This window comes from Rhinolophus hipposideros, assembly GCF_964194185.1.
Source record: "Rhinolophus hipposideros genome assembly, chromosome: 20".
Taxonomy (NCBI): Eukaryota; Metazoa; Chordata; class Mammalia; order Chiroptera; family Rhinolophidae; genus Rhinolophus; species Rhinolophus hipposideros.
Genome location: NC_138066.1, coordinates 34234967 through 34262347, shown reverse-complemented (window position 1 = coordinate 34262347; position 27381 = coordinate 34234967). Strand labels below are relative to the sequence as shown.

At 47.6% G+C, this 27381-nt stretch overlaps 1 protein-coding gene across 3 annotated transcripts; it reads left to right on the top strand.

Moving 5' to 3' along the window:
- The first annotated feature begins 48 nt into the window (after positions 1–48).
- Positions 49–26057, top strand: PIP4K2B (phosphatidylinositol-5-phosphate 4-kinase type 2 beta). Of its 3 annotated transcripts, XR_013991878.1 has the most exons (11): positions 49–398; positions 9911–10008; positions 13252–13348; positions 15812–15964; positions 16837–16983; positions 18028–18066; positions 18578–18691; positions 20515–20773; positions 21241–21344; positions 21972–23500; positions 23585–26057. XR_013991878.1 is itself a non-coding variant. In XM_081027716.1 (10 exons), the coding sequence occupies exons 1-10, from the start codon at positions 240–242 to the stop codon at positions 22050–22052; spliced, it is 1251 nt and encodes a 416-aa protein (XP_080883842.1). In that variant the 5' UTR covers positions 49–239; the 3' UTR covers positions 22053–26057. The 3 variants fall into 3 exon arrangements, 2 of the variants coding, with proteins under 2 accessions (XP_080883842.1, XP_080883843.1); XM_081027716.1 differs by having other exon boundaries at positions 21972–26057; XM_081027717.1 differs by lacking the exon at positions 9911–10008 and having other exon boundaries at positions 109–398; positions 21972–26057.
- The last annotated feature ends 1324 nt before the right edge of the window (positions 26058–27381 follow it).

Here is a 27381-nt window from a genome sequence, read left to right as displayed (position 1 = left end):
ACAGCTCAGGGGCGGGGTACGGAGCGGGCCGGCCAGCTCCCTGGGGGCGGGGCGGGGAGGGCGGGGCGTTGGGCGGACGGAACCACCGGGGCGGGGTGGGGAGGTAACGGGACGGGCGCGACCATGGCGCGGTGAGGGAGCGGAGGTGGGGATCGGTCCCGGGGAGGCCTGGGGCCGCTGGCTTGTGCGCCTTCTCGGCCGCCCCCCCTTTCGCCGCCGCCGCCGCCGCCGCCCCGGGCATGTCGTCCAACTGCACCAGCACCACGGCGGTGGCGGTGGCGCCGCTGAGCGCCAGCAAGACCAAGACCAAGAAGAAGCATTTCGTGTGCCAGAAAGTGAAGCTATTCCGGGCCAGCGAGCCGATCCTCAGCGTCCTGATGTGGGGGGTGAACCACACGGTAACCAGCTCCCCCGCGCGCTCCCACGCCCCCCGCCGCCCCCGGCCCTCGCCGCACGGGCCCTGCCAGGGATGCCTGCAACACGTCTCCAAGCCACTTGCACGCCCACCCGCCCCTTGCACGCCGTCCTGGCCGGTGTGCAGCCTCAGCGCCCCGCGAGGCCTGGTGTCTCCGTGGTATGCTGTCGCCGCCTCCCCTTCCCTGCAGCCCCTCTGGCTTCCCGCGTCTGCCATGCTCGCGTCGGGCCGCCCCTGGAACTCGGAGGCAAGGCCTGGGTGCCCTGGAACCGCTTTCATCCTCTCCCCTTCTCTTCTCACCTCACCCTGTTTGTAGCATGTGTTTTCCCCCTTGTTCCTTGGAACCCACTGCCAGCTAACTGACCAGTTGACAGGGCAAGCGGTGGCCTGCCTGATTATGCCCCTCTGTCTGGTCATTTGGTTGGTGTGACTGCTCAAAGTTTACCACCCTCCAGACTTGCTTACCCCGACTATGGAAATCATCCCTGGGTTCCTTTTTTTTCCTTCTTAAAACAAGATGTATCACCTGGAGAGGCACAGGCTTGCTTGAACCACAGACATTTTACCAACAAGGTCTTCCTGGGTTAGGGAGACTAGAGAATGTAACCATTTGAGAGAAGGTGAGGCCTGATTGTAAAGACTATTCTTAGTAGAAATAATGTGTTTTCCTGCATTCTCCTGTGTCACAGACATTGACTTCTCATTTGTTGAACTTCCTATTGTATGGTCATGAAGGGTGTGATAATGGGTGGTGATTAAGATGAGAGAGATCCCCTGGATCCTTAGGGTGCTTTGAGATTGTCCAGTAGCCCCCGTCAGGAAGTTGGAGCTGGACAGTGTTTGGACAGTGTTTGAGCTGTTCACTCGGTTTATGTCCTGTTTGCTTAGGGTCTTTCTTCTTCCTCTTGCAGCCACCTACTCCTTGCATTCTGACCCTTTCATTGTTAAGTCCCTACGCCAGGAATGAACATAGGAAGTAAAAGGACTCGAAACACCCAACTTCACCAACTAAAAGTTTGAAATGAGGAAGGTGAAGCTAATGGCGTGGATTTCCCCTGGATTTCGGTTGTTTAGTTTCCCTGACTTTTCTGAGCACTTGAAATTGCCCGTAAGACCAAATGATGACAGAGGACCTTAGAGCCAGCAAGGGTTTTTGCTTTGCTTTGATGGAGGAGCCTTTGGCTGGAGATTGATGAACTGTAGTCTGAGCCACGGTTTTAGATCTTCACATCTAACACAGAAAAGCACTGGTGAATGGTGAGGTCTTTGTTGTTGGTTTTTGTTGTTATTGTTGATGTTTTTTGGACTTGGGCAGGTTACTGTTTTCAGTACTGTGGTGAGGGTCCTGGCCAGGGTAGGGAGTACACTGGTTTAATGCCCAGATCTCTGGGAGCTGCTTCTGGTCAATAGTTCAGCAGAGTTTGTTCCTCCTGGTTCCTGCTGCCTCAGGGGTCATTTGACAACATTACAAGGGAAACTGGGTCATCAAAATGTGAACCCTGTGTCCCTGCCTAGAAGTCAGCCCTTGATTTTGTTCTGCATCCTGCTTCTCACTGGAAAGCATCCTGTCTCTGCAGAGAACTGGTAGAAGTCTGAGAATCAGGAATATTACAGCTAGCAATAGGGGAACTTGGGTCCCTTATTTTATACATGAAGAAATGGAGGCCCCGGGTGGAAGATTAGCTCGCCTATGGTCACATCAAAAGATGCAGCTCATTGTCCAGCACTATGTGCTTTGTTGGCCATTCGTGGTGCTTGAGTGGCAGGTCTCATTTTCTTTGCCTCCTGTTCTTTGTCCTATCTCTCAATCAAGTGCCAGGACAGTGGGAATGATAATTTTGTTAGAACCTACCTCGATGTATGCTCAAGTGTGTGTGCCTGTGCATGCCAGTTCATGGGAGTGTGTGTGGTACTTGGTTTTCTGCTAGGCGGGTTATCAGGCTGCCCAGATGTGGGCATCAGGTGGGAGCCTCTGGATGGCAGATGAATAGTTATCTGTGATTCCTACTGTGTTGGACTAGGCAATCAGTCTCTTTCTTTGCTAACTTTAAGAAAATTTGCTTGAGGGCTAGCTGGAAAGGCACTGATTTTAAGAACTTAATGGGTGAACATAATGAGTGAGCACTTCAGGGGAAATGCTCTGGACAGGCCAAGCTTCAGAGGTCAGTTATTCCCAAGTTTTATTGCTTCAACTCAGCCTGCAGTAAGTCTAGTGTTTAAAGGTCCCCATCTGGGAAATGGAGGCATCTCCCCTGAAGAAGTACGTAAAATCGTGCAATTCTCTCTCTCTAGAGGGACAGGACCACATTGTTCTTGGTGGATTGCTAGCCTTTCTTGGAGATTACCTTACTTCAGAAACCCACTTTTGCAACTTTTTGCAATCTAAGGTTTCGGATACTACCTTTTCTTTTTTTCTTTAGTTTCTCACCCATTTAGGCATTTAGGCCATGATGGTCTATGGCTGATGGTGTATGAGCTATAAAGGATGGATATGTCTTTATAGTAAAATTAGTGACTCTCTCAGGAGGTGGTTGGTTACTTCTAGGTGGAAAAAGAGAGGCCTTGGAGCTCGGTGTTGTAACATGACTGCTGTCCTGGACAGGGGTGCAACCCATGGACTTGGTGGAGGAAGACTGTGTAGGAAACAGGGAGAAAAATCGAAGACTTTGGATCTGTCAGGGGAGAACTCATGAAGAGAAGAAACCAGTGTCTTAGTGGGTGAAAACATTTCAGAGGGTCTGGAGTGAGGGGAGAGATGGCTTCAGAGAGTGGCAGACCAGAGTGCAGACCAGAGGAGGCAGACTTGGTTTGATAACCAGTTGGCCGTTTTAGCACCCAAGTATGTGTGAAGCTTCACCCAGGTAATCAGGAGGAATAGGAGCGGCTGATGGCAACTGTGGTTAACCATTTGGGAAGCTGCCAGACTTGTTCTTCAAAGCAACTGCACCTTTTACATTTCCACCAGCCATGTGTGGGGGTTCCAGTTTCTCCACATCCTTGGCAACACTTGTTATTATCTGTCTTATTTATTATGGCCATCTTAGTGGGTGTGAAGTGTTCTCTCATTGTGATTTTGATTCGTGTTTCCTTGGTAACTAATGATGGTGAGCATCTTTTCATATATTTATTGGCCATTTCCGTATTTTCATTGAAGAAATGTGTATTAATATAATTTGCCCATTTAAAAATTTTTTTTGCCTGTTTTTTTAATTGGGTTATTTCTCTTTATTATTGAGTTGTAAGAGTACCTTATATATTCTGGATACAAGTGCCTTATTTGATCTAGGATTTGCAAATTTTTTAATCTCATTCTTTGTTTTGTCTTTTTCACTTGATAGTTTCTTCTGAAGCTCAAATTTTTAATTTTGATAAAGTCCAATTTATCTGTTTTCTTTGGTTATTTGTGCTTTTGGTGTCATATCTAAGAAGGCTTTGCCTAACCCCAAGGTCGTGAAGATCTTTTTCCTATATTTTCTTCTAAAAAAAACTTAATAGTTTTAGCTCTTACATTTAGGTTTGTAATCCATTTTGAGTTAATTTTTGTGTATGGTGCGAGAAACAGATTCCTTCTTAAATCTGTTCATTTCTCTGCCACATTCCAACCCCATTCTGTCCATGTATTTTCTTTGCTTAATGCAGACCCAGAACCTCTTTTACCTGAGTTTTTTCTCTTGCCCTGCTTCTTTATAAACCATTCGTAAATTTTTCTGCTCTAGTGAGGCCTTTGATGAATTTGTCCTTTAGCAGGTCTTCCCACCTCATAGAGAACAGTGGGACTCAAACAGGAGGAGAAGAAAAACCAAGATAAAAAACGGAGGAATAAATCCAGGGATGAATCTGTGGCTCTCTGGTCTTGCCTTTCCTTCTCTGGAGTTTCAGGTCTTGCTTGGAACTCCTTGGTATTGAGAATATGGTTCCCAGCACAGCATGTTTTCTGATGGTGGTAGGTAACCAATGATTGTCAGTAGTGGTCCATCCCATCCATTGCAGAGTCACCCACACAACCCTGGGACATGTCAGGAAGCCTGCGTGCCCAACCCATGCCTCCTAGATAACAATTCCAATGAAGGTCACACAGGGAAGTGGAGGCTTCTGGAATCAGAAGTTCACTAGACTAGAACTGGTGGCTGAATTTTCATCTCCAGTAGGATCAGCATGGAATGAACTCTGCTTCTAAGTTGTTCCTCATTCAGCTTGGTTAGCTTCCTCATTATATATGCTAATGGCTTATGGAGTTAATCATGTGGATAATCCAAAACCACTTAGATGACATGAGATACAACAGACTTACCATCGTAATATGTTGTATTTAGCATAATATTCAAATGAGTTTGCATTCCACAAGTGCACTTCTGCTGAAGGTGAAAGGTTGGTCCAGAAATGTGATAGATAGTAAAGGAGATAGCATATTTTCCTGAAGCATTGCTTTAGGCATGACCTTCCATGCTCCAAGATTTTTAGTCAGTCCTCTTTGTCTCCCAAATAAAGTTTATCCTCCTCTCATTGGTATTTAAGATTCTTTACAGTCTGATTATAACCTCCATAGTTAACCTTAATCTCCTTTCCCATCCTCTAGACTGTGAAACTTTGCCATGGTCACCCTAGCAAACCATGGTCACCCTAGCTTTGCTGTCTCTTTTACTTTTTCTTTTTTTTTCACATTTAAGTTCTCCTTTGGTTTTTTTTTTTTTTTTAATTGGGGAGTATTGGGTAACAGTGTGTTTCTCCAGGGCCCATCAGCTCCAAGTCGTTGTCCTTCAATCTAGCTGTGAAGGGCACAGCTTAGCTCCAAGTCCAGTTGCCATTTTTTAATCTTTAGTTGCAGGGGGCACAGCCCACCATCCCATGCGGGAATTGAACCGGCAATCTTGTTGTTGAGAGCTCCCACTCTAACCAGCTGAGCCATCCGGCTGCCCCTCCTGCAGCTCAGTGGCAGCTTGTTGTCTTCAATCTAGTTGTGGAGGGCGCAGCTCACTGGCCCATGTGGGAATCGAACCAGCACCAACTGAGCCATCTGTCCGCCCCCTTTTTTCTTTATCCTAATGTTAGCCAATCTTCAGTCCCCTTTTCTAGTCATTAATCCCTCCATTCAACATTTGTTGTACAACTACTATGTGCTGGTTGTGCTAGGGACATAAAAAATGGGCAAAATATTGTCTTCCTTTATAGGGGCTCGCAACCTAGTGGACAAATTAAACATGTAAACAAATAATTACCAAGTGAGTGTGATATTTAGGATATAAAGGTGCACAGAGGAATGAGTAATTCATCCTGGGGAAAACAGAAACACTCTTGCAGAGGAAGTGTCAGCCAGATCTTGGATGATTCTCTTAGCTTTATCCCTTCTTCTATTCTTTTTTTTTTTAATTAAAGTTTATTGGGGTGACAGTTGTTAGTAAAGTTATGTAGATTTCAGGTGTACATTCTGTATCACATCATCTGTAAATCCCATTATGTGTTCGCTACCCAGAGTCAGTTCCTTCTTCTATTCTTGCTGTTCCTTCTTCTATTCTTGCTGCTACAGTAATAACCTGAACTATTGTAATGGCCCCATAAATGGTCTTGCCTTTTCTGATCCTTACTTGATTTTGTTTCCAGAATTACCATCTGTATCACCCGTCTGATCATGTGAATTCCCAGACTTGAACCTGAGAGGACTTCCCATTGCCTTCATAGTCGAGTCCAAATTTAACATATAGTGATCAAACTTAAGTTCAAATCCAGGCTCGGCCCCTCATTATTAGAATAGCTTCGGAGTACTGATTTTTCTCCCTGAGCTTCATTTTCCTTTTTCATCAAATGTGCACAACACTTTCCTTGCAGATTATTAGGATACAGGCAAGGAAAGGAAAACACTACCTTAGTCAAGGTAGCTAGCCGTAAGAAGAACAGTATAAAGAACCCAAGTGATGGCACCAGACAGACCTGGGAGCAAATCCTGACTCTGCACATACTGTCTGTGTGACCTTGAGCAAGGTACCCTGAACCTCTTTTGCAAAATCAGATTAATAATACTTTATGTGACTATTAAGTATTAGAAATAACAGCAGAGAACAGAATATATGATATTGTGATATATGTGATGTATAACATAATGACATAAAGCACCAGCCATTTATAGGCATTCAGTAAATAGAAATAGCTATTGTTTCTTAATTGATAGTGTGTTAGGCTGTTTACCTGTCTTTCTTGTATTATCTCCCTCTACTTCTTAGTACCTCTGTCCTACTCTGCCACCTTACAGACTCCCCTCTCCCAATACCTAAAATGGGCAGTACTTTCACAACTCTGAGTCGTGGTTCTGACTCTTCCCATGGCCTGGGATTGCCTTCCTCTTTTTTATTTTATCTATCTATCTATCTATCTATCTATCTATCTATCTATCTATCTAATCTATCTATCTATTTAGAACTACCCTCCTAGGCCTTCCTCACATTATTTCTCTGTGGCTTCGTCTAGCAACCAATTGTCTCACTCCCACTCCCAGTCAGAATCAATCATTTCTTAATCTCCCTTTATTCATAACTCTAGCACTCATTGCATTGTATTAGTTATTTGTTTGTCTTCCCAGCTAAACAGAGATCATGTCTTTTCATTTTTTGTATCCCCAGCTTCTGGCACAATACTACTCAGTACTTTGAGGAGAAGCAAACTGAATAGAAGTTTGGCAGAGTCTGAGTCAGATCAGGAATGATCTTAAATGTGAGGCTAAGGAATTAAAACTTTACCCTGAGGTTTATGAGGAACCATGGTAGATTTTTAAGCAAGGGTGTAACATGATCTTGTAGATTCTTCCAGTGTCAGATGCTCTTGGCAATACCAGGAGGGGCATCAGGTGCCCTGTTTCTACCCTGTGTGGGGACGGCAGTCTGATGCTCTGACCATACGAAACTCACCCTTCTCTGAAGCCCGGCTCTTCTGGATGTTCCTGTCCTTATGTTCTCACTTACTTGTAGCCACTTGACTTCAAGTTTCACTGTCTCATGGGTTTGTCTCATCTTCCTGTTCAGAGGATAAGCCTCCTACTTTTGTGTGCATGCCCCCTCCTCCCTAACATGAAATGAAGCATGTAGTAGGTATTTCAGCAAGTGCTTCTTCAATTGAAATTGAATAGGACTCTCTGTGGATATAAAATTTAGCACAACTAAAAAAAAAAGGTACAGTTAATCCCTGGAGTGAATCATCTCCATGTGGTCCAGTGGAATGAGGGGTGAGTGTACATAGTTCAGATCTATGGAATGCTCACCAATATATCATCTCAGTTAGAAATGTCCTGCTCTTGGGTTGTATAGTCAAGAACGGAGAGAAAGTGAGAACTGAAAACCAACCAACTTATCACCATTCAAACTATGCTCCACTAAGAGTTACACGGGATTAATGAATAGAGCATTCCTGAATCACTCCTGTTAGAATACTTCATCCTGGCTAAGGGGCAATTGACCCCTCTCAAGCACATGTGTTAGTCTTTTGTAGTTCTGCCAGTACCCCTGGCCTTGGCACCGAGTTTGGATATTAGACTAACCCAGAATCAGTTAGTAGCAGATACTAGAACGTTTTGGTGTAAAACCATACTCTTTGAGTCAGTTGTATGTTCTTTCTAGCATGATGGTATGAGCTAGAAAATGCAGAATTACATAAGAGCCATGAACTTCTTCTTTAACTCTCAGAGCCAAGTTTAAATGCCAGGAAAAAGGAAGTGGGACAGCTACCATGAATTGTTTCTGTTGGCAGAAAAACAAGGAAGTGGAATGGTTTCCTCCATAGGCACACACTTAACAATCAGGTTCCCTTGTGAGCACCCCCTGGAATGGGAACTGGCGTGGCGTGTGTGTGTGTGTGGTGTGTTGTAGCCAGTGGCAGGCATCACAGACCTGGATGCTGGGAATTTTAAGTGTACAGTTTGCATTTAGACAAACATATCTATCTTCCCGTGTAATTATCACCTCACACAACATAGAACATTTCTATCATCCTAGAATCACACCTCTCATGTCCCTTTGCAGTTAACTCTCCCCAACCCAACCCACTAGGTTGTGAATGCACAACCTAGTGGATTTCTGTCACTATAGATTCTCGTTCTAGAATTTCATATAAATGGAATCATACAGGATGTATTCTTGTACCTATACCACTCAGTTTTCCCCACCAATTTATTGAGTCTCTGCTCTACTGCCCACTGATAGTACTGCCTTTCCCACTCCCCATATACTTCTGTGCCTTCCTTAATTTCCCCGTGAGTCAGCTGGGTTCTTCACCAACTCTAGGAAGGTATTCCCCAGCCCAGTTACTGCATTAACTTGTACTTCCTCCATCTTCTGACATTTCTAAATAAAAAAGGTTTGGAACATAAAAGGGGCAGTAAATTAAATGCCATTTTCCCCCATTTATGCTCCTAGAGGAGTCCTAATGACTCTAGGTTATTCCCTGCTGCCACATGGGGCCTCATTGAGATAATAGGATTTGCAAGGAAACTATCTGGGAGACACAAGGCTGTGCCCTCCCTCCCCCCATCCATTAAGGCAAGACTAAGGTTTCCTCTGTAAATCCTGAATGCACTAATGGTAACTGGGTTGAGGGTCAAATGTCAAATACTCTGCTGTGATGGGAGAGGACATCTGTGGCTAATTAGACCACTAATTGGCAAACGGGGTGGGGAAGCACAGGAATTGCCTTTTCAGCACTGCACCAATGGGAAGCCCGCCCCCTGTCCAGGCTCCTGCTCCCTGAAGGGGGATGAAAGACAATGATGTTTGTTTGCAGTGAGGGCAAAGCACCCTACCCCATCTCCCCCAGGTCAGCATTAAGGCAGGACACAGCTTTAGGAACTGGCCCTGCATTAATCAGGAGAGTAATAAGAGTGAGCTGGTTGCCAGATGTCTACCTCTTCTGCTCACTTTAAATTTAATCCTTTACTTTGGAGATGAGTTACATACCCAGCTCTTTTCCTGCCCCAGGCTGATTTCTTGCATGACCCACAATTTGTATAAAGATGTTCAAAGCTCTCAATATCCATGTAGGTTGGAGACATTTATTCATTTGCTCCATTTATCATTGCATTTGACAAGTAGTTATATAGTACTGCCATATGCAAATCATGGGGCCAAGTACCAGGGAGCCCCCGGAGATCACTTAGATGATCTTTGCTTACAAACATCAGTAATATGGTCTTGCCTAAGCATTAACTACAGTATGTGGGAGTCTGTGAAATGGCCAAAAGATGGACACAAACCGTGTTTTGGGAATTCTAAGATGGAAAAGAGCATTGGGAAGCTTCATGGAGGAGGTGCCTTTCTGAGCTGGACCTTATCAAGCAGGGAGAATCTCAAAAGGTGGAGATGAGGTTGGGAACTTATTTTAAGAGAAGAGCAGAAATTAAGACAGAAAGGAATCCATGGATGTGTTTTTGGTGAGACAGTGGCGTCCACATTGTAGCATATTGTTTCTCTGAGGCAAGTGGCCTCCTGGCTGAGAACCTCACTTTCCCTTGCTTTGCAGATCAATGAGTTGAGCAATGTCCCTGTTCCTGTCATGCTAATGCCAGATGACTTCAAAGCATACAGCAAGATCAAGGTGGACAATCATCTCTTCAATAAGTAAGTTGCCTATTGAGTGGGCTCAGGTTTTGTGGGCAGTCGTTTCCCTCAAGGCAGAGAGCTTCAGAAACCCTGTGCAAGGTGGGGCCAAGCCAGCACCTGGCAGGGTGTAATAGCAACACCTGGATCACAGAGCTGAAAAACTTGCTAGAAAAATACATTCATTGTGTGTCTCCCTGTTGTCTTGTCATCTCACTCCTTTATCAGCCTACCTCCAGTGTCCCCTGGGGCATGTGGCTTGGCCCAGGTGATTGATCTGTGGCCAGTTTAGGAAGAAGTGAGCTGCTCAGGAGCTGAGATATCTAGTATGAAGCTGACAGCAGTGTCCCTATCTTGATCTTAGTTTGAGGCAAGAAGATGCCAGCCATGTTCCTGGCCTGGGATGCAGCCAAGCTCTTTTCTCTCCAGCTGGTGTGTGAACAGGAGGCTGAGCATGGCGCCCGAGGGCGCTGTCCGTAGTAGTTCTTCCCACTTTTGTTCATTGTGGCTTCTTGGATTAACACTGGTGTTTGAAGGTTGTCGCAGCCATCTCACCTGACATAGTTTGGGGCTTTCTCTAAGCCCTGTGGAGGCCTTGAGTTTATGAGTCCCCCCAGGAACTCTTCGTTGCTCACACTCTCTTCCTTTCTGCATTTGAATCCTGACTCTCCTCTCCATTGTCCCCACCACGTCACCAGCTGGGCTCTGTCACCCCACCAATCCCAGACTGTTAGCTGGGAGACGTTTGATTTGAAAATGTCCCTTGGTGGTCTCTCTCTGCTGTAGTAAGTAATAACATCTTATTCTAGAAGCCTTCTGTTTTCATAGCTGCTGGCTACTAAAGTGGCCACCTGTATAGAAGAAAAACTCTCCTGTGTTTCTTCTTTACTTTCACATTACTGCCCTGTTTCCCTTCATTTCTGACACCAGATGTGTGGGTTTTCCATACATCAAACAACCTTGTAGGGTACCAGCTGGTGTGTTACATTAGCGTCAGGTCCCGCTGACGAGGGGCTCAGCCCCCCCCCCCACGGTCCCTCCCAACTTCAGGTGCCAGGTGCCAGTCCAGGTTGTCCCCTGTGCTTCTGACTGACCTGCTACATAGATCAGAGGTTCCCGTGACCCTTGGTTTCAATTCATTTGTTCCAGTGGCTCACAGGACTCAGGAAAACAGTTTACTTACTAGATTACTGGTTTATTATGAAAGATTACAACTCGGGAGTAATCAGACGGAAGACATGCATAGGGCAAGGTATCAGGAAAAGGTGTGGAGCTTCCATGCCCTCTCCGGGTGCACCCCTGTCCTCAACCTGGGAGCTCCCGAACCCAGGCCTTTTGGATTTTTATGGAGGCTTCATTATGAAGGCGTAATTGATTAAATAATTGGCCGTTGGTGATTGATTCACCCTCTGGTCCCTCTTCCCTCCCTGGGGCGTGGGACTGAAAGTTCCAACACTTGTAATCCTGGTTGGTTCCCCTGACAACCAGCACCCATCCTTAGAGGCTTTCCAAAAGTCATCTCATTAATGGAAACTCAGGTGTTGGAAGGGACTTGTTATGAATAACAAAAGATACCATTATTGCTGTTATCACTTAGGAAACTCAAGGGTTTGAGGAACTCTGTGCCAGAAACAGGGTGAAAACCAAATATACATTTCTTATTACATCACAGTGTCTCACCACCTGAGGAGGGAGAGGCAGCCCTTGGCTCAGAGGCAGGAAGGGAGTTTGTTCTGTCCCAGAGGTCAGGGCTTTGGAAGTAGGCATTGCACCACTGCCCATTTCAGGGTCCATGGCCTCTGAAGTTCCACCGCCTTGACATCTGGACCTATAGCAGCTCATTCAGTCTCTTATTTTCTTTTATCTTATTCCTTTTGTCCTATCAACGACTGTCTACGTGCTAGTTATTAGACTACAGTACTATTTACTAGAACAGAGGATACAAAAAGCATACTAGGCCCCTGCCTTCATGAGAAGCCACTACTATCTATCTATTTTTTAAGTTTTCCAATAAGACTTTGTTTACAAAAACAGGTGGCTGGCCAGATTTGACCCACGGAAGCCACTGTTTTTTATTTCCTTGAAATCGATCATCCTGGAGGAGTCAGGGACATATTTCTGAAAGGGAGTTCCGAAACAGGGTGATTTGGAAGAGGCATCACTTCAAGGATTCTCTCCCTTCCGGGGAGCCTGTGGATTGAGTAAGGAGTGGGAAGGGTGGAGATTGGTGCCAACAAACAAGGCTTCATGTAAAATGGGATCCCAGTCAATTGACTAAGGATCTCTTAAATGTAAAGTGCCCTCCTCCTGGGCGGCTGGATGGCTCAGTTGATTAGAGCATGAGCTCTGAACCAACAGGGTTGCTGGTTCCATTCCCACATGGGCCAGTGAGCTGCACCCTCCACAACTAGATTGAAGACAGCGAGCTGCCACTGAGCTGCCAGAGGAGTGTCCGGATGGCTCAGTTGGTTAGAGCGTGAGCTCTCAACAAGGTTGCCGGTTCAATTCCCCGCATGGGATGGTGGACTGCGCCCCCTGCAACTAAAGATTGAAAATGGCAACTGGATTTGGAGCTGAGCTGCGTCCTCCACAGCTATCCACGGCTAGATTGAAGGACAATGACTTGGAGCTGATGGGCCCTGGAGAAACACACTGTTCCCCAATATTCCCCAATGAAATTTATAAAAAAATAAAGTGCCCTCTTCCTCCATTCCAGTGGAAGCCAAGGGCAGGGCTTCCTGGATGTAACCAGGATGTTTTGATGGGAACATCCCCAGAGGAGAGGGTCCCTTTGATGAAAAAGGCTTTTCCCTTTAGCAGTCATACTGACATTCACCTCACAGCAACTGTTCACAAGCAGCCACCAACTGTAGTCAGGACAGTGCTTGTGGAGTGGGGCCTACACTCAGGCTCACTTCTCGGCAGGTGAGGTTTTCCCTTTAGTGTAAATGTTATTGAAAGATAACATACAGTCAGAAAAAGTACACAAATCATGAGTATACAGCTAGAGTAATTTTTACAAAGTGAACACAAAGGATGTAAAGGTTTTAATTTTTTACATGGTCAGAATCACCTGGTCAGTTTGTTAAAAATGAAGATTTCCAGATTCACCTCCAGAATTTCTGGGGCCTAAAAACTTACATTTTAAGCACCGCGGATGGTTCAGATCCCAGTGATCTGTGGACCACAGTTTGAGAAGTTCTGATGTAAGAATTAAGATGAGCAAGAGACCCTCACAAAGACATTGCTTGTGTTTTTCCCTAGGGAGAACCTCCCCAGCCGCTTTAAGTTTAAAGAGTACTGCCCCATGGTGTTCCGAAATCTTCGGGAGAGGTTTGGGATTGATGATCAGGATTACCAGGTACGGCTGTCTTTGCAAAATCAGATGGGTTAGGGAGTGGAGTGGGGTTGAAAGCCACAGGACGAGCAGAGAAAAAAGTGTCCACTGTTCCTTGTACTGTGTCTTCCTGTTACATTTCTCTCTAGTCCAGGCAGTCTTTTCTCGTGGTGGTGGGCTCTCGGAGGGGCTCTTATAAGTGCTTCTGATGGTGCTTTCCTTAGAGGCTCAGGCTCCTAGCCCTGGGAAGGGAGAGCAGTGGGAGGGAGAGGGGTCTATGGAAGCTGCTTCATTTTAATCTGACATTTCCAGTCTAGGCTGAAGAACCCTTCTTCTTCATAGTTTGACTTAAGAGAATTGTTGCCAGCAGGAGATGAGGCCTCTTAAAGCAGATAAGACAGATTAGAAAAGGAAGACTTCAAAGGGTAGTGTAACCTCTTGCCAGGTGTGAGTTCCACCTCCTAACTTGTCCCCTATCCTGAGGTTACCCGCTTCAGGGGGTGATATTGTCACAGAGGCCTTTGGCCTATTGGGAGGAATCAATCCCAATATCAGGGACATTATAGTCTGACTCAGTCTATAGTTTCTGTTACTTCTCCACCTGGTGGTGAAGGCGACAGAATCTTCCACTTCATTTTTGTAGCAGTAAGAAATACAGCTCTGGGGGGAGGGGGGTTCACAGTATGAGGGATATAAATGATGAACGTCTAAGTATTACCTTGTTTTGTACACCTGAAACTAATAAATAAATTAAAAAAAAAAAAATACAGCTGACTTTCACTTGTCTATGGGGAAAAAAGGAATGTATAGTCTAGTGAAATCTAAAATGGATGCCCCATCTTTTAAAACACGAATTCCTCCAGCCCACTCCCAGTAAGCCTTTCACAAGAAGCAGATAGGACTCGGGTGAGTGGCCCTCCTCGCTCTCCTCCACTCTGGAGGACCTCCTGCAAAGATGTGTGTCCTGCAGAGGACGGTGAGGTGTGTGAGAAGAGGAGATGCCAGGAACTTAGACATCAAGAATGTCTATGTAAGAGGTGCTGGGAGGTCCCTCCAGCCCCTCTGTTAGGACTGAATCCCAAACCACATTGTGACCTGATTGGAGCCTGGGGCATTCTGAACACTTTTCATTATTCCAACCCCAGTTGCTCAGACATCTTCCTTCCACTGCAGCTCCTTCACTCCCCGTGGCCATCTAACCACATCCTCTCAGCGTCTGCATTTTTGCTCTAATAGTCCTGTGGGCAAATGATTGTGCTCAAGACTGAAATACGGGCAGGGAGGATGATGTTCAGGGAGGAGACTCAGTACTCAGGGATTGTCCATGATTTAGAGAATCAGAAAATGCTGCCTGGAAATAAGGCAGGGATAGAACTAGGCCTCCCAACGAAGCTTGAGGCCTATAAATCTTCCTGATAGAAGGACCAGACTGGGCGAGAGAGGCCCTCAGTCATGCAGCCTACACAGCATTTCTGCATTGGGACACCCTGTTTTAGGGGGTGCTTCTTTAGTGCAGAAAGTCCCTCACCACTTCAGACTTCAGTTTCTCCATGAAGGTGGTGCTCCTCCTCCCTCAGCATCTCATGAGGAGGCATTAGGTGAAGGTAAACAGTAGGGTCCTAGGTAAGAGATGAGAAAAAGGCTTGGAGAGGAGGTGTTTCTGAGAGCAGATCGCCACATGTGTTTTCTTGGCAATAGGGACAGCTGGGATCTCCCTCTCTGCCTTGCCTCCCAAAGGTCTTCTCTGGGCATCAGCTTGATGAACACATCTCTTTGGTTGACTCACACCTTCCCCTGCCCCTCCTCTTGAGGCTTCTGCTGCTCTCTGATCCTAATGGGAATGGGGCCTTGAGGAAGAGCAGGGATAGAACCAGAAAGGCTCCCAGAACTGCCTCAGAGCCCTGCACAGATAAGCAGGAGTTTGAGGTGAGGGGTGAGGTGTTGGACAGAGAGGTGAGGACCAACTTCCTGCTTCGGGAAGGGTTTTCCAGCGTCAGCATACATACAGGTAAAAGAGATGACTGTGCCATTGCTTCTTTATGCTAGACTTCGTGAATATTACTTCAGCTTTGTCTTTGTCACCCCAAGAAATTGGGAAAGTCATCTTAGTCTGCCTCCTTTTGTTCCAGGTGAGGAAACTCAGGAGTAGAGAAGTTAAATGGCTCACCCAAAGGTCATATGACATGTGAGTGGCAGGATTAGAACCCAGTTCCCTAACATCTGAGGTAGCTGCCTGGGATCAGAAGGAAAGGAAATGTTTCACAGTAAATCCTCTTTCCATCCCAGTCAAGGATTAGGAACAACTCTTGTCACTCTTAAGGAAGACTTTTGGGAGAGATGTGAACTTCCCATGAGAAAGGGGTGGGTAAGGTCCCATCTATCTCAGCGTTATTGGCTTTAGATCATTCTGGCCCATAACCAAAGACTCCGAGCAAAAGAGTCTTGTTCCCCTCCCGAGACCAGCCCGCTTTTGTCTTGGTCCATCAGAATTCAGTGACACGCAGCGCCCCTATCAACAGTGACAGCCAGGGCCGATGTGGCACACGTTTCCTCACTACCTATGACCGGCGTTTTGTCATCAAGACTGTGTCAAGTGAGGATGTGGCTGAAATGCACAACATCTTAAAGAAGTACCACCAGGTATGGTGAGTCCGGAGCCTGGACAGTAGAGGGTGGATTGGACAAGGGAGAAGGGAGCCCCTGGCGGAGTTTCCTGGAGAGGCACTGGTCCTTTGGCAATGGCCAAAGCCTCCTGATAACTAAGCACTTGGCCCTTCCCCGGTACTGTGTTTCTGTGAGGAGAAATGCCTACTTGAAAAAATGAAAAGGATAAACGAAGGCATGTTACTAACTCAGTCCTAGTTGAACAGCTGTTTCTTGTCAGAGTTAGGAAGTTTTCACACTCTGACACCTGCCTCATTTCTTCTAAAAGAGGTCCAGTCAGCTTCTGTTCCCATTCCTACTCCCCACTCATATGGAACCTGTCCAGGAGAGAGAACCGGGAGTGCAGTGGCACCATCTGAGTGCCTGCCCCAAGCCTTTTGGGTCTTCAAGGAAAGCTGGCTTCTCTCTAGGGCACCTGAGAAATGGTGAAAGGGACTTCTGGTCTTTTGGGGAGTTACCCCAGCAGAAAACCCTGGGGCACGACGTGGGTAAAGCTTTCGGTGTGGAGCCGTTCTGTTTTCCCAGGCAACTGGATCACCACTCTGCCTCTGCAGCCCCTCTCCGCCCTGCGGCTCTCCCATTTCAGGCCACAGGAGACAGCTGCAAGGCCCAGATCAGTGCTTCTCCTGTGATGGAATCCCAACAGTAGGAAACCACAGGGGCTCCTCTGCACTGCCTGCAACTGTGCCAGTTGAGGGCAGGGGTGGTAGTTGTTTGTTGTAAGTCTAAGAAACCCCGTGACTTCACAGAACCCAATTTAGAATCCCAGGCAGGGAGTGTTTCAGCCTGGGGAGAGTCCTGTCCATCCTGGCACCTTCATATGCTCCTTAGTCTTCCCTCTTTTGCAGTTCATAGTGGAGTGTCATGGCAACACCCTTTTGCCCCAGTTCTTGGGCATGTACCGCCTGACCGTGGATGGCGTAGAAACCTACATGGTGGTCACCAGGAACGTGTTCAGCCATCGGCTCACTGTACACCGCAAGTATGACCTTAAGGTAAAGGGCTCTGTGTTTCCCAGGTCTGTGGCTGTCCTCTCCCTGAGGCTTGGAGGGGCCGTGACTCCAACTGCCATTGCCACATAGTGAGAAAGCCAGAGCATATGTTTGGCATGGACAGCTGACTCTGGAGTTGATAGGTCTAATTCCTGTGGGCCAAAGGCTGTTTGAAGTCCAGGCGTCAGTGACGAGGTTATTTAAGCCCCAAATGTACCATATTTATGTAACAATTGCTGTTCAACTCCTGTCAGTGGGATATACACACCAAGGGCAGCAGTAGGGGGACAGGCCAGGCCGTGCTGGTGCACACACTCTGGCATCTGGCCAGGCCCCGTGGACTGAGCACAGTGGTTTTCTAGACACCGAAAAGAACACACTTGTGCCTGTGAACCACTGCATTCTGTTAGTCTTAAGCTGACTTCCTGACTTCTGTCACTTCACGCCACTGTCCCTCTCTGCTGCAGCTCCTTGATTGTCCATCCATTCCTGCAGTGCTGTGCTCTCCTCAAGCTCTCACATAGGCTGCCTAGACTCTTCCCTCCCTGCCCTTTTCTCCACGTCCACTTTCCCATACCTAATTACTTCCTACTTACCCTTCTGAGCTCAGCTCAAATATCACTTCTTCCAGGAAGCAGGCCTGGGCCACTGCCCCTTTCCAATCCAGGCCCCTCCCCTGTGCCACATGCCCCAGAATGTCCTGTCTCCTCCCCTGTACCACTTAGCATTGTTGTGATTAATGGATTAATTAATTGCATAACTGCTGCTTAATGCCTGTCTCCCCTGTTAGAAGGAAAGTTCCCTAAGGGCAGGGACTGCGTCTCTTGGTACAGTCCTGTTTCCTGAGCATGTGTGTGTCCATAGTCAGGGCTCCGTAAACGGTCTGTGACAGAGGAAGTGAACAAGTTGCTGCCTCCTGGCCCCTCTAGGATTCTAACCAGCCTCCTTCCGTTCACCTGCTGCCTCTCCCCAAAGACCGGTGCATGTTTTCTCACTCAACGGAATTTACCTCAGATGGACTTCTCCTGATGGCTCTTATCCTTGCAGGGTTCTACTGTTGCCAGAGAAGCGAGTGACAAGGAGAAGGTATGCTGGCACCAGTGCTGATCAAATAATGGAATGGGTCGCTTGGACTGTGAAACACCTATCGGCCATCCTGTCCCTTCTTCCATCACAGCCCCGAGCCCACTTCCCAGACATGTTGTCTGTCAGTACCCTGTCACTAAGCCTGTCCTCGGCCACAGCCTTGGCCTTGGTCTCCAGCCTTTTACCCTTGCCCTTGCTGGGTCCCTCACAGCCCTGGAGGACTGCTAGTTTCCATCTCATGGTCCAGCCTGAAATCGGCGAGCAGCTGCCTGAGCCCTGAGGTAGTCCAGGCTCTGCGGGAAGGCATGCTTTGGTCAGTCCTTACTGACATTTGCAGTCACTGCCTGCCCGAAGCCCGGGACTGTTAGCCTCCTGTGCTGAGCTGTGGATTTGGCAGATTGATCATCTGTGCTCTAAAGCCCTTCCCGTTTCTGTGCCATCACCCCCAGCAGGGACTCCTTGTGGTGAATGAATCAGGCCACCCAGCCTAACACTGCTATTGCTCTCCCAGGCCAAGGACTTGCCAACGTTTAAAGACAATGACTTCCTCAACGAAGGGCAGAAGCTGCATGTGGGAGAGGAGAGTAAAAAGAACTTCCTGGAAAAACTGAAACGGGATGTAGAGGTACTTACGAATGCTCATTTTCACCTTGGTTCAGCAAGCCCCTTCTTGTTCCCAGATCAGGAGCCTCTTTAACCTTGAGAAAAATTAGATTCACTGCTTTCCAAGAGTGTAGACAAAAGAAAGGGTGGAGATTTGAGCAGTGTGGGTAGTTATTTGCATCTAAAGCTAGTACATATGAACCTTCTATTTGGGAGGACACAGTTTGTCCCAGTAGAACCTTGGTAACTCAGTATTGAATATTTTCTCTCATCTTTTCACTAATCTGCTCCAATACCTTTTCTAAACTCCCCTTCAAACTTCCTTTCTGGTGCTCCCCATGGTGGAGGGGGCATCTGGCCATCAGAGCAACAGGAAACAGCTAGTGAGCTCTACCTACATGCCCATTTACTGGCTCTGATTCTCCACTTACCTAGTAACCTTCCGTTTGGAATGGGACTTCCTGTGGAGAAGCTCCTCCAGGGAGGACACGTGCTAAATAGTGAATGTGATATCTGGGCCACTTGATAACTCAGTGCCTCCTTCTATTTAAATAGATTAGGAGCCTGCTCATTAAAACCAAACCCTATAAACTTTTTGAAGTTTTATATTTTTGTGGTAAAATAATGCGTAACAAAATTTACCGTCTTAAACCATTCTTTAGTGTACATTTCAGTGGCATTGAGTACATTCACGTTGTTGTGCAGCCATCACCACCATCCTTCTTCAGAACTTTTTCGTCTTCCTAAACTCTGTACCCATTAAACACAAATTCCCCATTCCCACTTCTCGCTACCCCTGACAACCACCATTCTTTCTGTCTCGATGAAATGGACTACTCTAGGACCCTCATATGAGTGGAAGCATACAGTATTTGTCCTTTGTGTCTGGCTTATTTAACTTACTGTAATGTCTTGAAGGTTCGTCCATGTTGTAGCATGTGTCAAAATGGCCTTTTTAAGGCTGAATAATATTCCATTGTGTATGTATACTATGTTTTGTTAACCCATTCATCCTCCAATGGACACTTGGTGTTTTAGTTAAGATTCTCCAGAGAAACAGAACCAATAAGGTGTAGATGGATAAATTGGTTGATAGATAGATAGTTGTTTATTATAAGGAATTGGCTCACACCGTTATGGCGGCTGACAAGTCCCAAGATCTGCAGTTGGCAAGCTGTAGACCCAGGAGAGCTAATGGTAGCGTTTCAGTCCGGAGATGGTAGGCTCGAGACCCAGAAAGAACAGATGTTCCAGTCCGCATCCGAAGACAGGAAAAAACTGATGTTCCAGCTCAGAGGAGGGCCGGCAGGGTGAGTTCCCTTTTCCTCACAAGGAGCATCAGCCTTATTCTTCTACTCAGGCTGATTGGAACTGATTGTTTGAGGCTCAACCACACTAGGCAGGGCCATCTGCGTTACTCACTTTACCTATTCAAAGCTTAATTTCATCCATAAACACCCTCACAGACACACTCAGAATAGTATTTGACCAAACGTCTGGGCACAGACTGTATGGCCGTTCCCGCTTTCTGCAGTGCTCGTTCTACCTTTCCTCCTGCAGCCTCTGCAGGCCTGACTCCTCTTCACCCATCAGGCGCAGTCTCAACCGTTTCCTCAGGGAGGCCACTGCTCCGGACTCCCGCAGCCCCTTGCCTTTGTAGAATGACTTTCTTCGCCATTAGACGCTGAGCTCATTTAGGGCAACAACTCTGATATCTTATTCTCTGTTGTGTTTCAGAATTGGAGAATTGAGTTGAAAGGAAGAGCTTTTCTGTCCTTTCCTATATGCCACTGGGGTGTCCCGTCTAACCTCTTCCTTCCATCTCTCCTTCCCCACCCCCGCTAGTTCCTGGCCCAGCTAAGGATCATGGACTACAGCCTGCTGGTGGGCATTCATGACGTGGACCGGGCCGAGCAGGAGGAGATGGAGGTGGAGGAGCGGGCCGAGGACGAGGAGTGTGAGAATGACGGGCTGGGCGGAAACCTGCTCTGCTCCTACGGCACGCCTCCGGACAGCCCTGGCAACCTCCTCAGCTTTCCCCGGTTCTTCGGTCCCGGGGAATTTGATCCCTCTGTTGATGTCTATGCCATGAAAAGTCATGAAAGTAAGTGGGAGCCGGTGCCTGCCCTGCCCACCTCTGGCCCATTATTTAGATGTCCCAGTGGGTGTCTGGACCTCCATCTCGTTAGTTGCTGGCTTTGGCCTCTTTCTCCCTCTAAGCTCTCATGCTGGGGCACCACCAGTAACTCTGCCTCCTGGGCCCCGTGGTCCTTCTCCTTTAGGCCTTTCTTCACCTCTCTGCTTGTCCTGGGTACCTGAGGCATGGTCCTCTGATTCATGGGAGGGACAAAACCTTAGGAATACTGTGATGTCATCCCCACAGGGGAACTGTGAAGATCAAAGAAGAGCTATGAAAGCTTCTAAGAAGGACTCTATTAGTCATTCCTTTTGTCAGATTCGAGATGATAAGGATGGTTCTGGATCTTACACCTGAAGGGTTATGGACCTAGCTGCTTTCTGCTCTTCTCCCTTTCACCTCTTCTTCCTTTCCTGCTTCCCCTCCCCGTTCAGATGCCCCCAAGAAGGAGGTCTATTTCATGGCCATCATTGATATCCTTACTCCGTATGATGCTAAGAAGAAAGCTGCGCATGCTGCCAAAACGGTGAAACATGGGGTGAGTTCTCACTCTCTCTGTCCAGACCCAGTGGGTGGGCCCTCAGACCCCCAGGGAGGGTGGTCTCTGGCCTCCTGCTTGAAGGAGACATTCTCCCGCTCCCTCTCCCAGGGCAGGGAATGGGAAGAGCAGCCTGTTTGCCTCTTTGCTTGGTGTTCTCTCTCTGCCATCTACACCCCACCCCCGGGTAATAACGCCCAACTTGTTTTTCCCTTTGTTCTCTGGCCCTCAGGACTCCGAGCCTGCTGGGCATGGTGTGCATCTTGTTGACCTCCAGTAATAGCTTTGCTTACATGCTCACACTGCTCCCCAGAGGCCCATGTCCCCATGGGCTTAAAGCTGCTGTTCTCCATACAGCGGTCCCCACAGATAGGAGTCTCGTGGCTACTCCCCACAGCTTGTCCCTACGTTAGCGGGTGCAGCCCTGGGGTTGTGAGTCAGAGGAGAGGGCCAGGGCAATTCTGAGGCATGGCCACCACTTCTTGAGGTGGCCTTCCCAGTCTCGGGGGTCATACCCAGATCTAGTGTAGATCCAGAGGCTCCTGAATATCCAGGCCCCTCGCAGGTGCAGCCTCCTGATGAGGGCCGAGGAGCTGGACCTGAATTGGCCTCTATGTTGTATTATAGGCGGGGGCTGAGATCTCGACTGTGAACCCTGAGCAGTACTCTAAACGTTTCAACGAATTCATGTCCAACATCCTGACGTAGTGACCTTCTACCTTCAGCCGGAGCCAGAGAGCAAGATGTGGGGTCGGGGATCGGAAGGGGGAGAGGGTGTATTTGGGCTAGATGGGAGGGGTGGGAGCGGAGTTGGGGGTCGGGGAGGGCTTCAGCAGTGAGACTGCAGCCTGTGACACTGAAAGGGACTCGCGGGGGAGGAAGGGATGTGCTGTGTGTGTACGTGTTCACAGGATGTAGCCTCACCTCCTGTTTATCCTTGATTTTTATCCCCCATTTAACCCAGGTTAAAAGGGGGTTTCCTGTGTTACCTTTTAACCTTTTAAGATACCTTGGGGCTAGAGGTGATTGTGGGTTTATTTGGGTTTTGTTTTCTGAAATTTCATTGCTCCAGGTTTGTTATTTATAACGATGTATATCATCACCCTGTCCACCTTCCACATCCCTGCCCTGAGTTCCCTTCAATGAAAGAGGCACCCCATAGACCCAGCCAGAGCCATCTAGAGCCAGGTGCTCTGGTGCCAGAGGAGAGGAGGTCAGACGCCTCAGCCCTGCTGCGTTTGACCTTGTCTGGATTAACTGTTTAATGTTATGAAGTACTGTGCACAACTTCCTTCACCTTTCCTCCTTGGATCCCAATGATTCTACCATCTGAATGCTGTCCTCCTGAAGGAACACTCCAGACCAACATCAGTCATCTTGCATCAAAAACAAAGATCTTAGAGGGAGTACATTCGTCCTCATGGGATGGTAAGGGGTCGGGGTTGCTGATGGGCTCTCGGACAGCTGGTTCTCAGAGAACCCTCCAGTCATCACTCAAGGCCCTGGGCTCCCTCGGCCCCTGAAGATCAGATGTCCTGTGTCAAGAGAAACCAGAAGGGACCCTGTGCTTAAATGGTTATTTCCCTCTTAAAGAAACCCCAGAGGCTGATGAGTATCAAATGACGGTTTGTGACCTCCATCCATTTACTTCCTTCTGACTTTCTCCCAGGTACCATCACTTGTAGGTGAGCCTTTAATTGGGGGTAGATCCCAGGCACCTGGGTGCTCCTTACAGAGATTCCTCTTCTAGCCCCAGGGTTACCATGTAGGTAATCGGACTCCCTGTGCCTATGATTTGTCACCTGGATGTTATGGCCAGCAGGGAGTGATTGATGACCCTCACCTTGGAGAGTGGCTCGTAAGCCTGAGTTTGTCACTTGAGGATGTGACCCAGGAAATCCAATTTGGAGGCTTGATGTGGGGTTGGACCTAGCCCCCGCCTTGGAGCTGTTTTTCCTTGATACCCCTCTCTAGACTTAGCAGATCTGCCACCCACAGGCTTCCTCAGGAGTGGCACCCTGCAGCTTCCTTCAGAATCTCCACCCACCTTCTGAGCCTTGCTATCCAGGCCTCAGAATGGAGCTGTGTGTTCTTCTGTGATGACATCAGTGCAATCTTATCTGGCTAGGAAAGAAAACAGCCCTGCGCTGGGGGAGGTACGTTCCTATATCTTCTTACCCCCTCCCCAGGAACTGGGGATTCGGAATGAGAGCTGGTAAAACATGTAGATAACCCCACAGATGCGAAGAAAGTTTGTGGAAGCGTCTTGAATATGGATGGATTGGTTTCCTGTGGCTCCCTCCAAACCTGACCAAGCTGGGCTTCTGGAGTAGGAATCAGCACCGTCTCTGTGCCCTATCTGCAGCATTTACGTCAAGAAGGAATGGAGACAGCATTCTTGAACTTCTCTGGGGCTGCCAGGACCCTTCTGCAAGAGGCAGACAGGGGTTAAACAACTGCCCTGGCCCCAGCAAGGGGCCATAGGTTGCTCTGAACAGCAGCAGTAAGACCATGAAGTGACTTGGGGAAGAATTTGGAACCAAATGGCTCATGGAGGAAAACAATTTTGACTTAGGAAGGGATTATATAGGAATAATGTTTGGAGTTTATTTCCCCACCTCCTAATCAAGAATGAAAATTTGGATCTGCTCCTGGTTAGGCCCAGCAACTCCAGAGCTTGGCGGGCAGCCCTCCGGCAGCTCCACAGCCTCAGGCTCCTACCGGCTTCCTGCATTTGGTCTGATCATGTTGCCATAATGTGTATGCACCATGTAACACAATCCTACCAGTTAAAGATGAGCTATCAGGTATCTAACTTCTTTAACATTGAGTTTTTGTGGAGTTTTCTTTTTCTTTTTTCTTTTTTGTATATTGTTTACATTTTGAGAGGTAGAACCTGTTTCAAATGCTCTTTTTGTGTTTCTGACAGTATTGTTGATTGGGTCTGAACATTCGAGCTGTGGTTTGGTGGATTTTAGATTTTTTTTAAAAGGTCATTCTCTGTGCTATCTTCAAAGCCTTGGGTTTTACCCTCAAATTCTTTTTAGCATTCAAGTGTTTAAAAGCTATTTATCTTGGTTTATACAAGTTTTCTTTCTCCTCTTTTTATAATGATGAAGATACTATATTTGGTGTGCAGTCTGAATGTAGAGAAAGTGAATTGATCCCCAAACTTCTGTCTGCCCCGACTTTTTCCCCCCAAATCCCATCATTTCCTTTCTGGGCAGTGGAAAGTATCTAAGGGGAAGTAACTGCCCTCAATCTAAAATCTTTGGAGCCAGGAAGGTCAACAGCCTTCCAATATCCCCGAATAATTTTGGGTCTCCTAAGAACAAAGGTATAATAGGACATGGCTGATGGGTGAGGTCTGGAGGTGAATGAGGGCAGGATTCCTCTCCCATTCCCTCCATCTACCCCCTAACCAGTCATGGCTTCTCCCATTCCCCCCTCTTCTGAAAGTCTACACCTAAGAAGCTATAGGCTCCCAGGTCTCCTAGCCAAAGTGCAGGGCTATCTGAAAACCCCACTTAGACCACTAGATAAGGCCTCTGGCCCTTGCTCCTGTTACTGAATCACTGAGTCTCGTCCCCCCAGTGCAAGCTCCTTCCCTTCCCCCCAGGAGGGGCTAGGGAACAGGGCTGGGAAGCCAGCAGTTCCAGGAGCACAGGCTGAAGCCGTGTTCTCTCCCCTTACCTAGCTCAGGGGTTACCGCGAGTCGCCCCTGTGGCTGTTCTCAGTGGCGCTCCCTAAATTCCCACCACAGGCAGCTCTTCCTCGCCTCCCTCTTCCTACTTCACTTGTTTCTCTTGCCTGTGCTTTAGGTCTCAAACAGGCCGCTGGTAGTACTCAGGGCTTGGGATTACAGACTCCTGCCCTAGTGAGCTCCTCTTCACGGTCTGCCGGGGCCTACCCTGGGGAGATGGACCAAAGACCCAGGACTTTTCTCAGTAGCCAATGCCATCCCCCAATTGTCTTTTTACCAGTTCAAGTTGGGAGAGAGAAGAAACTTCAGCACTCCCCAGCATTTGAGCTACTCAAGTGTTAGGGGCCGAACGGAGTGTTGAAACAAACCCTTAGAGCTCTGGCCTTAGACCTGTGGCTCCTCCAAGTCTAGAACCTCACCTCTTGTAAAAATGGAGACAGGGGTCCACTCTGAGCACAGGAATCAAAGGGAAAACAACTAACTGCCCCCAAATTTACCAGCCATCTGCAGGGGTCATTGACATGGCCCTAGCCTTCCTCTGAAAGGTGCCACTTACGAGAGTGCCTCCAAGGGAAGAGGAGAGTCAGCTCTCCCAGCAGGTTGTGCTGAGATCCTTTGGAGGCTGGAGAAGAATCTTCCAGAGGACCCCCTTCCCCTTGCTCAGAGCCATTTTGTAAGGAAGTGGGAACCAACAACCTTTGAGAGAAGGCCCGATGCTGCTCAGCGCACCCAAGCATCAGGTCAGATCATTGTAATAAAAAAATGTGAATTAAGTTTAGATTCAATTCTTGGGGGGAGCAGGATAAACTACCACCCCACCATATGTGTGTGACTTCTCCATTTCCCACTGCAGTTTCCATTTTTTAAATAGGAATTTTCAGCCCCCCGTGCTTGTCTAATGTCTGCTCCGAACAATTCGAGACCCTGTTACTGTTTTAAAATGCATGCGTGTTAAGATGAATCTCCAACCCAAGGAAAATAAAACTTAAAAAGCTTTGTGTACACATTGAGTCCTTTGGAAATGAGCCTTTTATTTTTTTCAGAACTAAAAAGTTTTGGTCCAAGTTTTAGAGGCTGCTAAATCAGTGTATGGCTTGAGTTTGGAGAAAGACAATGACTGGTCACCCACTTTCAGATGTTAATAAGCAGTGGTTAAGAGCAAGGCACTGGAGCCGGTGTGTCAGCTGTCATTACCATGCACGCTGAGATATGGACAAACCACCCAGCCCTCACTTCTCCAGCTGTGGAGAACCAACACTGACCAGGGACCACACCTGCCACAACCGCTCTCCTAACAGTGGCTGACTTTGACCATGTCATCTCCACACTTCAGGTTCTCCATCTAGACTTCTGAGCTTAAAATCTAGTGGTTCTCGAAGTGGGGTCCCAGACCAGCAGTGTCAGCAGCACCTGTGAATCAAACATAAATTCTCGGGTCCCTCTGGTCTGAATCAAACGTTCTAACAAGCCCTCCAAGTGATTCTCATAGAGGCTAAAATTTGGGAACCACTGTGCTATACAAACTTCCCGCTTGCTTAGTAGGGAATCTACTACAGGTTGCCAAGTGGAATCACTTGGGGAACTTTTAGAAAAGACAGGTGGTCTGGGCCCCTTTAAAAGGCCAATAAGGGGCCGGCCTGGTGGCTCAGGCGGTTAGAGCTCCATGCTCCTAACTCCGAAGGCTGCCGGTTCGATTCCCACATGGGCCAGTGGGCTCTCAACCACAAGGTTGCCAGTTCAATCCCTCCCCGCAAGGGACGGTGGGCAGCACCCCCTGCAACTAAGATTGAACACTGTACCTGGAGCTGAGCTGCCTCTGAGCTCCCGGATGGCTCAGTTGGTTGGAGCGTGTCCTCTCAACCACAAGGTTGCTGGTTCGACTCCCGGAAGGGATGGTGGGCTGTGCCCCCCCCTCCCCCGCCCCCTGCAACTAGCAACGGCAACTGGACCTGGAGCTGAGCTGCGCCCTCCACAACTAAGACTGAAAGGACAACAATTTGAAGCTGAATGGCACCCTCCACAACTAAGATTGAAAGGACAACTTGACTTGGAAAAAAAAAAAATGTCCTGGAAGTACACACTGTTCCCCAATAAAGTCCTGTTCCCCTTCCCCAATAAAAAATCTTTAAAAAAAGAAAAGGCCAATTAAATCGGAATCTTGAGGAATGGGATCAAAATACCTCCCCAAGTGGCTAATGTGCAGCCAAGGTTAAGAAACACTGATCTACAGGGGTATTACTTGTGAGTACTCAGCCAAATGTCTACCTGAAACTGAAAGATTTAAGGGTCTTCCAGTAGTTGAGTGAAAAGGATTCTAGGCTTTGAGGTTAAATG